Source organism: Theobroma umbraticum, unplaced genomic scaffold (assembly GCF_002168275.2).
Source record: "Theobroma umbraticum cultivar Fairchild unplaced genomic scaffold, ASM216827v3 scaffold_147.0, whole genome shotgun sequence".
In the NCBI taxonomy this organism is placed as follows: domain Eukaryota; kingdom Viridiplantae; phylum Streptophyta; class Magnoliopsida; order Malvales; family Malvaceae; genus Theobroma; species Theobroma umbraticum.
Genome location: NW_018397259.1, coordinates 6,617,411 through 6,629,716, shown reverse-complemented (window position 1 = coordinate 6,629,716; position 12,306 = coordinate 6,617,411). Strand labels below are relative to the sequence as shown.

Below are 12,306 nucleotides of genomic sequence, written 5' to 3'. Positions count from 1 at the left end.
AAGTACTCATTGATCAATTAAGAGGTCAAAACAATTACTTTATACAAGCAAAAGAATTTGTTGTAGGACACCTGGAACAGCTACTTCAACATTGAGTCAATGGGGAGTAAAATTTGTTGATTTTAGGTTGCTTATTAGGGATTGGAAATCTTTATAATTTTACAAGAGATGGGGGGATGCCCTTTGCTGTAGGGCATGTTTGCGTGGCTTTTCGGCGGGCAGATAGGGTCCAGAAGCTTGAGGTACAATGAATAATTGATACAAAGGCGGCTTGGTACTGTGGCATCTTAAATAATCCATGCTTTTTAATTATAACTTGAATGATTTCCAAGGTAAAGAATAAGAGAGTTGTAGCATAACAAGGTCTTTACAACTTCCTACTATATATATATATATATATATATATATATATATATATATAAAACAAATAATGGGTTAGTATAGTTGCCAAATTTTACACATGGTGTCTCTCGAGAAAAAATAATAATACTAGTACTATGCTGACGCTGATGACAGTGTTACCAATCTTATAATAATGGAACAAACTAAATCTCAAAATGAGAAGTTGAAGTTAAATGCAAGCGGTGGTAGCAGCAAAGCAGAGAGAAAGAAGAAAAAGAAAAAGGGGAAGGCGCCAAAAGTAACAGACTGAAACATGGAAGTGGGTTCCCAGCTCAAAGTAGACAGGACCCTGGAAAGCCAAAGTTTACCAGACTCAGAAAGCGAAAGCTTACATTACAGTCTGTGCTGATATGCCTTAACACATTTTTATTTATAACATAAACTTTTCTGTAATCCATTGTTTATCCAAATCTGATAAACTTTACTATGACAAGGTTTTGTTATATAACTAAACCTGTTTGCATGACGATTTGAATTATGGGGAATAAAGGGTCCTTCTATCTCCCGCAGGAATCCTTCTTTTTGTTTTTCCTTTCTTTTGCTTTTATAACTCCAGCTATAGCTTCTCTTTAACACCCTCTAAGGGGAAAAAGGAGAAAAAAGTACAGTGACAAAGTTATAGCAAGAGAAAGAAACTTGTTTGGGAGTTTCACTCTCTCTTTTTTTTTTTGTGTGTGGAGAAGGAAATGTAAATTGTCGGTTTGTGGGGTTTACAGGTCAGCTTTGGTGTGAAATATTTGGCTGTTACAAGTTTTTCTGAACCCGTGTCACTTGGTTGTCTTGGCTTGGATTATCAAGAAACTGACTCTGGTTTTGGAAAAAAATTTTTCTCGTGTCAGTAGGATCCAGAGCTCCCTGAGTGGTTGTATGGTTGATAAGTTTTTGGGTTTTTTCTTTTTCTTTTGGGTTGTAGTGTGTGGTCAAAAGGGGTTAGAGGACAATTCTGAAAAGAAAAAAGAAACAAACTGAAGTGAGTTTTTGGTTGGAGGGCTTGAGTGTGGTGAACAGGCGAAGTGTGCATGCAAGTGGAAGTCCATAATCTGAATTTAATTTGAGTTACTTTGACAATTGTGTTCTATTTTTGGGGAGCACTTTCTTTTGGGGATTTTGGAAGGGGATTTTTTCATTTTGAAGTCAAAGTTATTGATTATTAAGACCATCACTTTCTTCTTTGTTCTATTTTGGAGTCTTTGTGACTAGTTAAAAGTCTCAGGTGCTCTCCAGCAAGAAATTTCTTGTCCTAATTTGTCTGCATTTACCTTTTGAGGAGTGTTAAGAAGAAAGAGATGCTGTTTTGCAGGGCACACCAGTTGAGCTGGGGTCTGTTCAATCTGCACTCTCAAGAGGTATGATTTCTATAATTTTTTAAACAAGTTATAGTACTGAGTATTGAGAACACTACATAACAATTGTGTTATAAAATAATAAATGTACTCAAAACTTCTTATAAGCAATAGGCCTCTAGAAATAATAAATTTTTGTGGACTATATTTGATTTTGTTTGAGTGTTTCTTTAGTGCTGAGTATCTCTACTTGAAAGATAATTATATGCCAAATTTTAAAATATCAGTTTTCTATTGAGTTTGTTTCTTTTCCCAATATTATGTTGATGGTAATGTTTGCAGAGCTTCCTCAATGTGATCTTCGGAGTGTGAGCTTCAGTGATTGATAGCTGCAAACCATTTCTGCTGTTTCTGCATATGTGGAGAAAATATGGCAAGATTGCTACCAATTTTGAGTTGATGGTATCTCTGCAACTTATGTTCATTTTCTAATCCTTCAAAGCTGCTCAGTGCTTTTCCCCTAATGCCGGTTCTGCGTATGCCTCCAATGGCTAAAGGATTTAAACACCTATTCCTAGTTCTTGCTATAATCTTCATTTTAATCCATCACTCAGAGCAGCTTCAGTCCTCCCAGACTCTTACCCTTTTAAGACTTAAATTGCTTTTGAATTATCCAGATATTATAAGTAGCTGGAATAGCACCATAGACTTCTGCAACACTGAACCTACATCACAAGTAACCGTGGTATGCTATGAAGACAGCATAACTCAGCTACATATAATTGGAATAAAAGGAACTCCTTTGCTACCTAGAAACTTTTCCATGGATTCCTTTGTCACAACCCTTGTTAAGCTTCCAGACTTGAAAGTCCTTACATTGGTTTCTCTTGGTTTATGGGGGCCATTGCCTGGTAAAATCGCACGTTTATCCTCACTGGAAATACTTAACATGACTTCAAATTTCCTATATGGAGCAATCCCTCATGAGCTTTCAACTGTAACTGGCCTTCGAACTCTCATACTTGATGACAACATGTTCTCTGGTCGGCTACCTGAATGGCTAGGTTCATTTCCAATTCTGACTGTTCTTAGTTTGAGGAAGAATTTATTCAATGGCTCCCTGCCTGATTCTTTTAGCAGTTTGGAGAATCTTAGAGTTCTTGCACTTTCACATAACCACTTCTATGGAGAAGTGCCTGATTTTATCAGTTTAACAAATCTTCAAGAGCTTGATCTAGAAGATAATGCATTTGGACCTCGGTTTCCTCTGGTTGGCAACAAGTTGGTTCGCCTTATACTGGGAAAGAACAGGTTTAGGTCTGGCATTCCTTCCGAATTGAGCTCCTATTACCAACTTCAATGGCTGGACCTGTCATTCAATAGATTTGTTGGGCCATTTCCGCCAACATTGTTATCCCTACCTTCTGTTTCTTATGTAAATATTGCAAACAACAAACTCACTGGGAAGCTTTTTGAAAATACTTCTTGCAATGTGGAACTAGAATTTGCAGATTTATCCTCAAATCTTTTGACTGGAAACTTGCCCAGCTGTCTTTCAGATTCTAAAGACAGAGTCTTCCTGTATGCTTGGAATTGTCTGGCAACTGGAAAGGAAAATCAACATCCACTTTCCTTCTGTCGAAATGAAGCCTTAGCTGTGGGAATCTTACCCCAGCATAAGAAGAGTAAAGTTTCTAAAGTAGCTCTTTCCTTGGGCATAACTGGAGGAATTATTGGTGGAATAGTGCTTCTTGGTCTCATTTTCATATTTGTTAGAAGGCAGAATGCAAAGAAGACAACCAATAAACCTACTACAAGATTGATTGCAGAGAAAGCATCATCAACCGGGTACACGTCAAAGCTACTATCTGATGCAAGTAAGGATCCTCTCTGCCTCTCTTTCTCTATTTACGAACAATGACTCCAAATAGATGTGCATGACCATGAAAGTTATCTTTAGTTGGGTCATAAGAAGACTTGTTCAGGTTGTAGTTCAAATATCAAAGTTTAACAAAATGTCACTTGTTGAATATGAAATTGTTAGATTCAACAACCCTCTAAGCATCTCACTTGTTGCATCAGTTCAAATGCAATGCAGAAAACATAAACAAAAAAATAAGTAAATAAATAATGAATGTGGCCTACCATAGTTTTCATTAGTTGCAATTCTGATCACATGATTTTTGGCTACTTGAAGGGTATATATCTCAAACAATGAAGCTGGGAGCACTTGGCCTTCCAGCTTATCGAACCTTTTCATTGGAAGAACTTGAGGATGCTACAAACAACTTTGACACAACTGCTTTCATGGGTGAAGGTTCTCAAGGGCAGGTATGTGATATGGTTAACATATACCTGATATTTTTGCATTGTGGCAGCATATTTTACTCCCATGATTTTCTCCAACCATATTCATGAAGTTCTATTTCACATTTGTGCTAGGTTTCTTATTACACTTCCTCTCATACCAGACTTTTCTGTCTGGTTGGCTCCATATGACTTATTTCCAGGCTTTCTGCTTTGTAAACGAATATTGGTTTAAATAACCTTTGTCCTTTGTTTCTTGGTTTTTGATCAACCCTTTTGCATTTTTTTTCCTTTTTTTTAAAAATTTAAAACCAATTGCTGGCCCATTGACTTCTATTATAATGAACTGAATTGAAAGTTGAATGATTCTCTGATATGGTATCAAAGTTTGTTTAAAGTGGTGGACTGATTTTCAAATCCCAGTAGCCTTGTCATTGAAAAACTAATTCCAACACATGGTAAGAAGTGAGCCTGTGCTTCAGCAATTTCCAAAAGCATAATGTGCTTGAATGTACATTGTGAAATCATTGAATAGCTTTAGTGGCCCTGGTTTTGTCTTTATTCTTATTATCTACATCTAAAAATGGGGAAAAAAAATTCCTTTGTAAATCCCTTAACATATTCCATTTACGATTTCAGATGTATAGAGGTCGGCTGAAAGATGGCACCTTTGTGGCCATCAGATGCCTGAAAATGAAGAAAAGCCACAGCACTCAAAGCTTTATGCACCATGTAGAGCTGATTTCAAAATTAAGATATCGCCATTTAGTTAGTGCTCTTGGACACTGCTTTGAGTGCTACTTGGATGATTCAAGTGTCAGCAGAATATTTCTCATTTTTGAATATGTACCAAATGGCACTCTGAGGAGCTGGATATCTGGTAATTCTAAATCTCTATGTTAAATTTTTCTCTACAGAAAATATTTGAGGCTACACTGTTTGAAACCTTCTTCTCTGCACTGGTTTAGGCTAAATTTTAGTGTGATCGGACACATGAATTTTCCTCTTGAGGAAATTTCGCTTCTTTATTCTTTGACTGGAAGAATTCTTTTCTGCACCTTTTGATTATTTGAGTGGATCATTTATAAGTGTGAAGCAATTATCTTGGTTATCAAAATGAGTAACTGGTTTGTTCAGTTTGTTTAGCTGTTGTTCATCAACAAGACAACAGCATCCAATCTGTTTTACATTTTAGAGACATAAAAGCAACATTTCATTTTCCTGTCCTCCATCCAGAAGACCTGAATGCTTATTTTATCATTTATAGTTTGGATGGTTTGTTATCTCTTACATTCTGGTTGGCAGAAGAACATGCCAGACGATCACTTACATGGGCTCAACGCATATCTGCTGCAATAGGGATAGCAAAGGGCATCCAATTTTTGCACACAGGGATCGTGCCTGGTGTGTACTCAAACAAATTGAAAATTACTGATATTTTGTTGGACCAGAACCTTGCTGCAAAAATTAGCAGTTACAACCTGCCCTTATTAGCAGAGAGTGCAGGAAAGGTATGAGCAATGACGAAAATTTTTTTAAAAAAATTTAACAGATATATTAGTTCTGTAGGGACTTTTTGCTTCCTTGAAGTGAACCTTGTGAGATAATACTTAGTCCTACTCATTCTTGCAGGTTGGTCATGGAACTTTTGCTCTACCCAAGGATCCAAGTAATAGTGCAAGGTTTGTAATGGCATATCCTGTATGAGACTGAAGTTCTACAGTTATAGTTTAAACAGATATTGTTCAACCAAGATGCCCATATTACTTTTTAGCATGTAAATGGCCCTTTAAATTCTCACGAACAAGTGACTACATACCATCGTACTTGTATTTATCTGTATATGATTTGTTCAGAGGTAAAATTCTTGTATTCAAGATCAATAACATTTATTTGTATAAGTAAAGACTTCCATTAATTTGAACTCTAATTCTGCACACAATCATTCCTCCTGTGAAATGGTGCTATCATATTCCCTCCCTCAAAGTTCATCCCCTACAGAGTTAAGTCTGTGTGAATAATAGAACCATCTAAAATATGATGTTTCATTAAAATGTTGCCTTTGCTTTTGTTACTTGACAGGGTAAGCTATGACGATAAGGTTGATGTCTATGATTTTGGAGTGATTTTACTCGAAATGATTCTGGGGAGGCCACTGAAAACCAAGAATGAGGTGCAAATTCTTAAAAACCAGGTAAATCATAGTTTTGCTTTGTTGTAATTGTGAGTTCCAAGTCTCTTTCCATTTTTTTTTTTCATTTCTCATCACCAAAAAAAAGGCACATTCATGACAGACGCCAGAAACATTGAAATTCAGATATGAACTTAGAACTCATACAAGTTAGTCTCAAACAGATATATGTGTTACACTTTTAATGACCTTTTTGTCAAAGAGGTCAGCCAATGTTTTGTAATGTTCATTAAAGGGATCAGGAAGAGGAAGAAGAAAGATTTTCGTTTCTTTTTTCTCGGACTTTTCCTGGAATGCTAGCATAGGAGGACACAATTATTCTCTTATTCTTGTCAATTGTTTGTCATTCTTTTCTAGAAGCACTAGGTTTTGCATTGTTAGATGGAAATCATGAATAATACTTGTTTCTGGCCACCAAATAATACTTGTTTAGCAGACAATATTATTTGATAAATTAGAAGCAACAGAGAGAATTATTGTCATAGCTGCTTCCTAGTAGCAGATAATTGAATGTTGTGTCACCTTTATGCAATAAGAACTTATATAGGTTTTGACTGTACAAAGAAACTCAAACATTTCCTTATTCATTGTCCTTTAATCCTGTGCAGTTACAAGCAATCTTAGCAACTGATGATGTAACTAGAAGAAGCGTTGCTGATACAGCAGTTCAGAAGTCTTGCTCAGATCAGTCATTGAAGACAATGATGGAAATTTGTGTCAGATGTCTTCTAAGGGACCCTACAGAGAGGCCTTCGGTTGAGGATGTGCTGTGGAACTTGCAATTTGCTGCTCAAGTTCAAGACGCATGGCGGGGAGATTCACAGAGCAGTGAAGGATCTCCAGGTTCTCCTTCCCAAGCCCCACACCTTCGTGTTGCTTTCCGTTAGCAGTAACTTTTCAGGTATTTCTATTATCAGGCTGTTAAACTTGTGTTTCTGTTACGCTGTCAATGTGAACTGAATCTGTAATTTCCTTTTGACATACGATAATCACAAATTGATGAAGGTAGAATCTAGGGTCTTTCATAATGTCATGCAGTAACTTAAACCTTAAAATCTTTCTGCGCAGGATATGGCAATCACAAGAGGATAGTAGGGAAAATGCTCCACTGGATTGGGAGGGTGCAAAAGAGGAAGGTAGGAAAAAGTTTTAATCCAATGGTTGATTGGTTATGTACAATGTACCATATTTCGAAACTTGACCATTGGATTAAAAAATTTTCCATCATGTCCCCTTTCTATCCTCCCTGCCTAGCAAGGACTCAGGAGGATTTCTCACTGGTGCTGCTAAATCCTTTCATTCCAGCTATCTAAGCCTTGGGAGGGTTTTTCTCCTCACAGTCACAGGCTCATACTTCTCCCTATTTCTCATTTTGTGATTTCTCAAAGTTATATAGTTACTTGACAAGTTGGAAACTGCAGAACCAAATTGTCTATACTAGTTTTCTGAGAAATGCAGAAAGCTGTCTTTTAGCCATACCATCGTCTTAAATTCTTTTTCAGTAAGTTCATAATTAAACTTAATAACTATCTGAACAATTGCTGCCAACCCTGATTGCCATGGATTAGCTGCATCTGCTCTCTATCATTGCTTTGTAGATTATCATAAACAATATGTAGAAATGAAAGAAATAAATCAAATGACAAATGCCCAAAGACAGTTTTGTTTGAAATCACTGAGCATTCAACCAGAGGTTGCATTATTTCATATACCTGACATTATCCAGCAGATTGATTAAAATATATGGCAACATTGTCTTGCATTATTTCACATACCTGACATTATCCAGCAGATTGATTAAAATATATGGCAACATTGTCATCCTTTTTTTGTGGATATTTTTAAAAATGCAGCTTACATTTCATTCATTTGTTACAGAAAGGGGTCCACAGTATTAATGGCAGTAGGAGGAAATGCAAAACAAAACGTTTGTAGTCACATTATACCCAACATTAATGAACCCTAAACACAGCGCATGTTATACACAAAGATAAGCAAAACAACCAGCAAATCTGACTAGATTTAAGCAAAAACAGGAGTTCCTAGCAGCCATTCACATTGTTTGAATTATCTTACTAATTCAATTACAATGAAAAGCTCCTCCAATTTGGTCTCTAAGAGCAAGGATTCTCTTGCCTGGGACATTAGTACCACAAAGATACTCATATACAGATGCTACTAGCGAAACTGACAGCCACATTACAAGAAAGATGTGTAAAGAATAGGATTCAACATTCAGAAATCAGCAAAAGCAAAGCTGTCTAAGAGACAGAAATCAAATCATTCAAAAAAATCGTCTTTGCACAATGCACACGAAAACAGACTACACTAGTCCACTCCCTAACAAAAGGTTTGGAAAACAGTCTTCAACTTCACAAGCACCACCAGCACATTTTATTTTCACAGAATGACACAGGTTATTGGTGCTTTACTGGACTCAGTCAGCGGTCCAGCTCTGCTCCACAATTTCACGCACTCTTCGGTTGTATTCCCGCTTATTCTCACTAAACATACGAGCAGCTTCAGAGTTTGCTGGAGAGTTTGGGTTTGGATCACAAAGTAGAGACTGGCAAAAGCACAACAATGTCATTAGCATCTTTAATTTGCATTAACTGAGAACCTCTCTCACCTTTTAAGAAAACTAAGTTGATCAAACTGCATAATGACAGTTAACAAGAAACCATCTATACACAACAGATTCTTGATTGGAACCCACTTTCCAAATGCTTGCTTGATGTTGATCAACACACTACAACTTAATCACAAATTTCAAAGTTATTCCAATCAAATGCGATAATTTAATGACTGACCTTCCTAAAAAACTGGCTCCTAGAGATATAACTTAGATTTTAAAAGAACTGGACTTGTTTCTGTCTCCTTGTTAACTGTTTTTGGTGCCCTCTTGTATATTTCCCTTCTAGGCTTCCAGGTAAATACGTAACAGGGCAGCACCCTTTCTGACATTATGACTCATTACTTTCATTGGTTAGAAAATGGAGAGTTGACAGAACAAAGCTCAGGCCATAGTGCCTGATGCCATTCCCTCAAGTATCTTTTGAAAAAGTTAGTGAACATACAAGTCCGCTTGCATCATACAAAATTCTTGAAATACATTAAAGGCTAAATGCATATATGCCACTAGGACCACATAGGTCACTCTTTCGTTTTATTGAGTCTGTTGATACTCCAGGTCAAACAAAGCTATGAGTGATCACACAAGCTTACACTACTAACATCTGACCACCTGTATTCACATGATAAAAAGAGCATATTTTTATGTACACAGGTAAGAACACCTCAATCCTTGAAGTTTGGTCCATCATGGATAAGCACTTTGTTTAAAGCACCAAGACATTCTTATCTATGACAAGAAATTTGATAATGACTACACATTTGACTTTTCTTCAGGGACAAAATACTGTAGGGCAGCTAAAAAGGAGAAATAAACAAAAATAAAAGGTAAGAGGGACATGACACCCTGCCCATTTCCAAGTTTTGGCCAACCATTAAATCACAGTACATAGCCCTACAGCCTGCATATATAGCATATATCTTTAGCACACATGTCTCCTCCTACATCCGTAGTTTATATTGCATTACCCTCACAACCACTCCAGTCCTTTCCAAAGGACTAAAGTTTGAGATGTCATGCTTCCACGGTTCAATTATTTTCAAGGAGCCCAATCAGTGGCTTTTCTAAACCTTTTATGTTTGCCATGTGCCTAGGCTGCCAAAGAATCTCCTTGTACGTTTTACATGTCACATCTATCTTTCCTTTCTCTTAACTTTTTTCTTCAAAAAAAAAAAATCATAAACACTGAACACAGGCACACAGCAACAGCCAAATGACTATGCAGCAAATATTAATAACCGAACAAATTTCAATTAAGGTTTCTAAAATTGATATGCATTAAAAATCTAATTGAGACGACCAGAATATCAATCAAAAGTATGCTTATTGCATCAATGGTTTTTTTCTGCGGAAATCGGATGAGCAAAGGTGAATGACTTACTCGTGTAAAGACATAGATAACTCATAAAGTTTTAATTTGAAATTCAACAAAGTGCAAACATCACAGTCGAGGAAGCCATTGAGGAGAAGCAATATTTCTTCAGAAAGTAAATAAAAGGTAAAAAGGCATAGAATGCTGCACCTGGATAGAGGTGAGTATAGCTGCAACATCATATATTGGACTCCACTGATTTTGTAAAATATCCAGACAAATACTTCCATCTGCATAGACTGATCAAACCATGACTGATCATTAGATGGCAAAAGAAACAAAACAAAACAATTTGCAGCTAAGGCCACAAACAAAATCAATGAACAACATCTTGTACATACTATTTGGATGAAACATTCTTGAGATGAACCGGACAGTTGGAGGTTTATTTGGATAATCCTCAGTAAACTGCAAAGTCAACTTGAACGTACCTGAGAAATCTCAAGAAATTCCTCGTGTTACATGAGAAATACAAACTAATTTATTATCCTAAAAACATGAAAACTAAAATACCACCAGGAAGGTAAACTGAAAGAATAACCAGGCAATAGAAAACAAGATACCTAGGATACCAGAAAACATGAAATCTCCCAAACACCATAAAGTCAACAATTTTATTGAGTCTTAACCTTGCTAACCCTACCCCATTATACCCACCCAAGCCCTAAAACTCTCTTTCCAGTCTTTCCAGTCAAAGCACAAAGTTATAGCAACAAATTTTATCATTTGAAAGGTCACAGTTTGAAGTTCCAATTATTAAATGTAACAATTCCACGAGTTACAGCAACAATTTCAGGTAACAGGGTAAGAAAACTCCCAAATTTAAACAAATAGGCAATGGAATGAAGGTGACTTGCTAATGCTTGGCACTAAACTGACCAAAAAAACATTCAAAGGCAGATAGCATCAAAGAAAAGCAGGGAAAATGCCATTGCTATGATAGTCAAAGCCAATGGTCAATTCACATTAATCATCATCCCCATCAATAGAAAACACATGAGGATCAAAAAATAAACTCTAAAACCATAAACCACAAATACTTCGTGGACAATTAAAGAGATTCCACAAAGATTCAACTACACTCCATCTTCACCAACTCAAGTAAATCATGTGCGTCTGAATTATGGATCTATGTATGCTAGTTTATGCATGCATGTAGCAAAATACATAACAGCTCAAATTTCAAGGTAAAACGACCAAAGCAACTGGTAGCGAAGCAAAAAAAAAAAGATCCAATTTTATTAATTTTCAGCTAAAACCCAAAAAGTAACATAATTAATGCAGCTCATATTACACAATTCCAACAAAAGCCCATAAGAAAGCATCAATTGCATAACAAACAAAATTAAAAATTAATAACGTTCAAGAAAAAGAAGACAAAAAAAAAGTAACAATTTTTACCTCCATCCCAAGGAGTATCATCAGGCCTGCCCAAAAAAAAACTCAAAAATCAAAAACCATAACCAAATCTAAAAGAAAAAAAAAAGAAGCAAATAAAAGACAAAGAAATGAAGAAAATTGAGAATATACCCAAAAATAACAGCGTTCCAAAGCATGATATTATTATCTTGAGGAGCCCCACTAATACCAGCCGGTGGATCCTGCTGGAGCCTCTTGAAGTCTCTCATCAGCCTCTTCCTTGATGGGGTAGACATAGGTTTCCTTCTTTTCTAAAACCAACCCAACAGATAAAAGCAAAAAAATAAAACAAAAACCCAGATTTCTTTTACAAAGAAAAAGAGATCTGAGGGAAATCTAAAAAAGAATCATCTCTGGGATTTCCCGGGTTTCACAAAGAGAGGTCAAGCTTGCGTTTCTTTCTTCCTCTCTCTCTCTCTCCTCTTCAGCTTGGGAGTGCGGGTTTATTTGTATTTGTGCGTGGAAAAGAACGAAGATGATTTAGGGAAATGAAAAATGAAAACATGGGGTAGTGATGATGTGACTGCATGGTTAGGTAAGTTTTGGAACGGACAAATAGTGTCTCGCCACGTCATTGCCGACTAATTGTACTTTTTCTTCTTCTGTTTTTTATTCTTAATTATTCATATTATCATCTTTCCTTTTGGTTACTCACACTAACCTAAGCAAGTAGGAAAAATATAAGATTATTCCATTAATT

The 12,306-nt window shown here is 36.3% G+C and overlaps 2 protein-coding genes across 3 annotated transcripts; one reads left to right on the top strand and one right to left on the bottom strand.

The window, feature by feature from the left end:
• The first annotated feature begins 583 nt into the window (after positions 1 to 583).
• LOC110414611 (Leucine-rich repeat protein kinase family protein) lies at positions 584 to 8,728 on the top strand. 2 transcript variants are annotated; one of them, XM_021425884.2, is made up of 10 exons: positions 584 to 740; positions 1,703 to 1,748; positions 2,028 to 3,562; positions 3,883 to 4,016; positions 4,632 to 4,872; positions 5,298 to 5,503; positions 5,625 to 5,674; positions 6,075 to 6,186; positions 6,792 to 7,084; positions 7,252 to 8,728. In XM_021425884.2, exons 3-9 carry the CDS (start codon positions 2,209 to 2,211, stop codon positions 7,068 to 7,070), a joined length of 2,376 nt encoding a protein of 791 aa, XP_021281559.1. In that variant the 5' UTR covers positions 584 to 740; positions 1,703 to 1,748; positions 2,028 to 2,208; the 3' UTR covers positions 7,071 to 7,084; positions 7,252 to 8,728. The 2 variants fall into 2 exon arrangements, with proteins under 2 accessions (XP_021281559.1, XP_021281558.1); XM_021425883.2 differs by lacking the exon at positions 584 to 740 and having other exon boundaries at positions 761 to 1,748.
• LOC110414612 (ubiquitin-conjugating enzyme E2 2-like) lies at positions 8,175 to 12,079 on the bottom strand. The gene is made up of 5 exons (XM_021425886.1): positions 11,718 to 12,079; positions 11,589 to 11,614; positions 10,529 to 10,618; positions 10,338 to 10,426; positions 8,175 to 8,749 (listed from the first exon to the last, which is right to left on the bottom strand). Exons 1-5 carry the CDS (start codon positions 11,840 to 11,842, stop codon positions 8,621 to 8,623), a joined length of 459 nt encoding a protein of 152 aa, XP_021281561.1. The 5' UTR covers positions 11,843 to 12,079; the 3' UTR covers positions 8,175 to 8,620.
• Between the last annotated feature and the right edge of the window lie 227 nt (positions 12,080 to 12,306).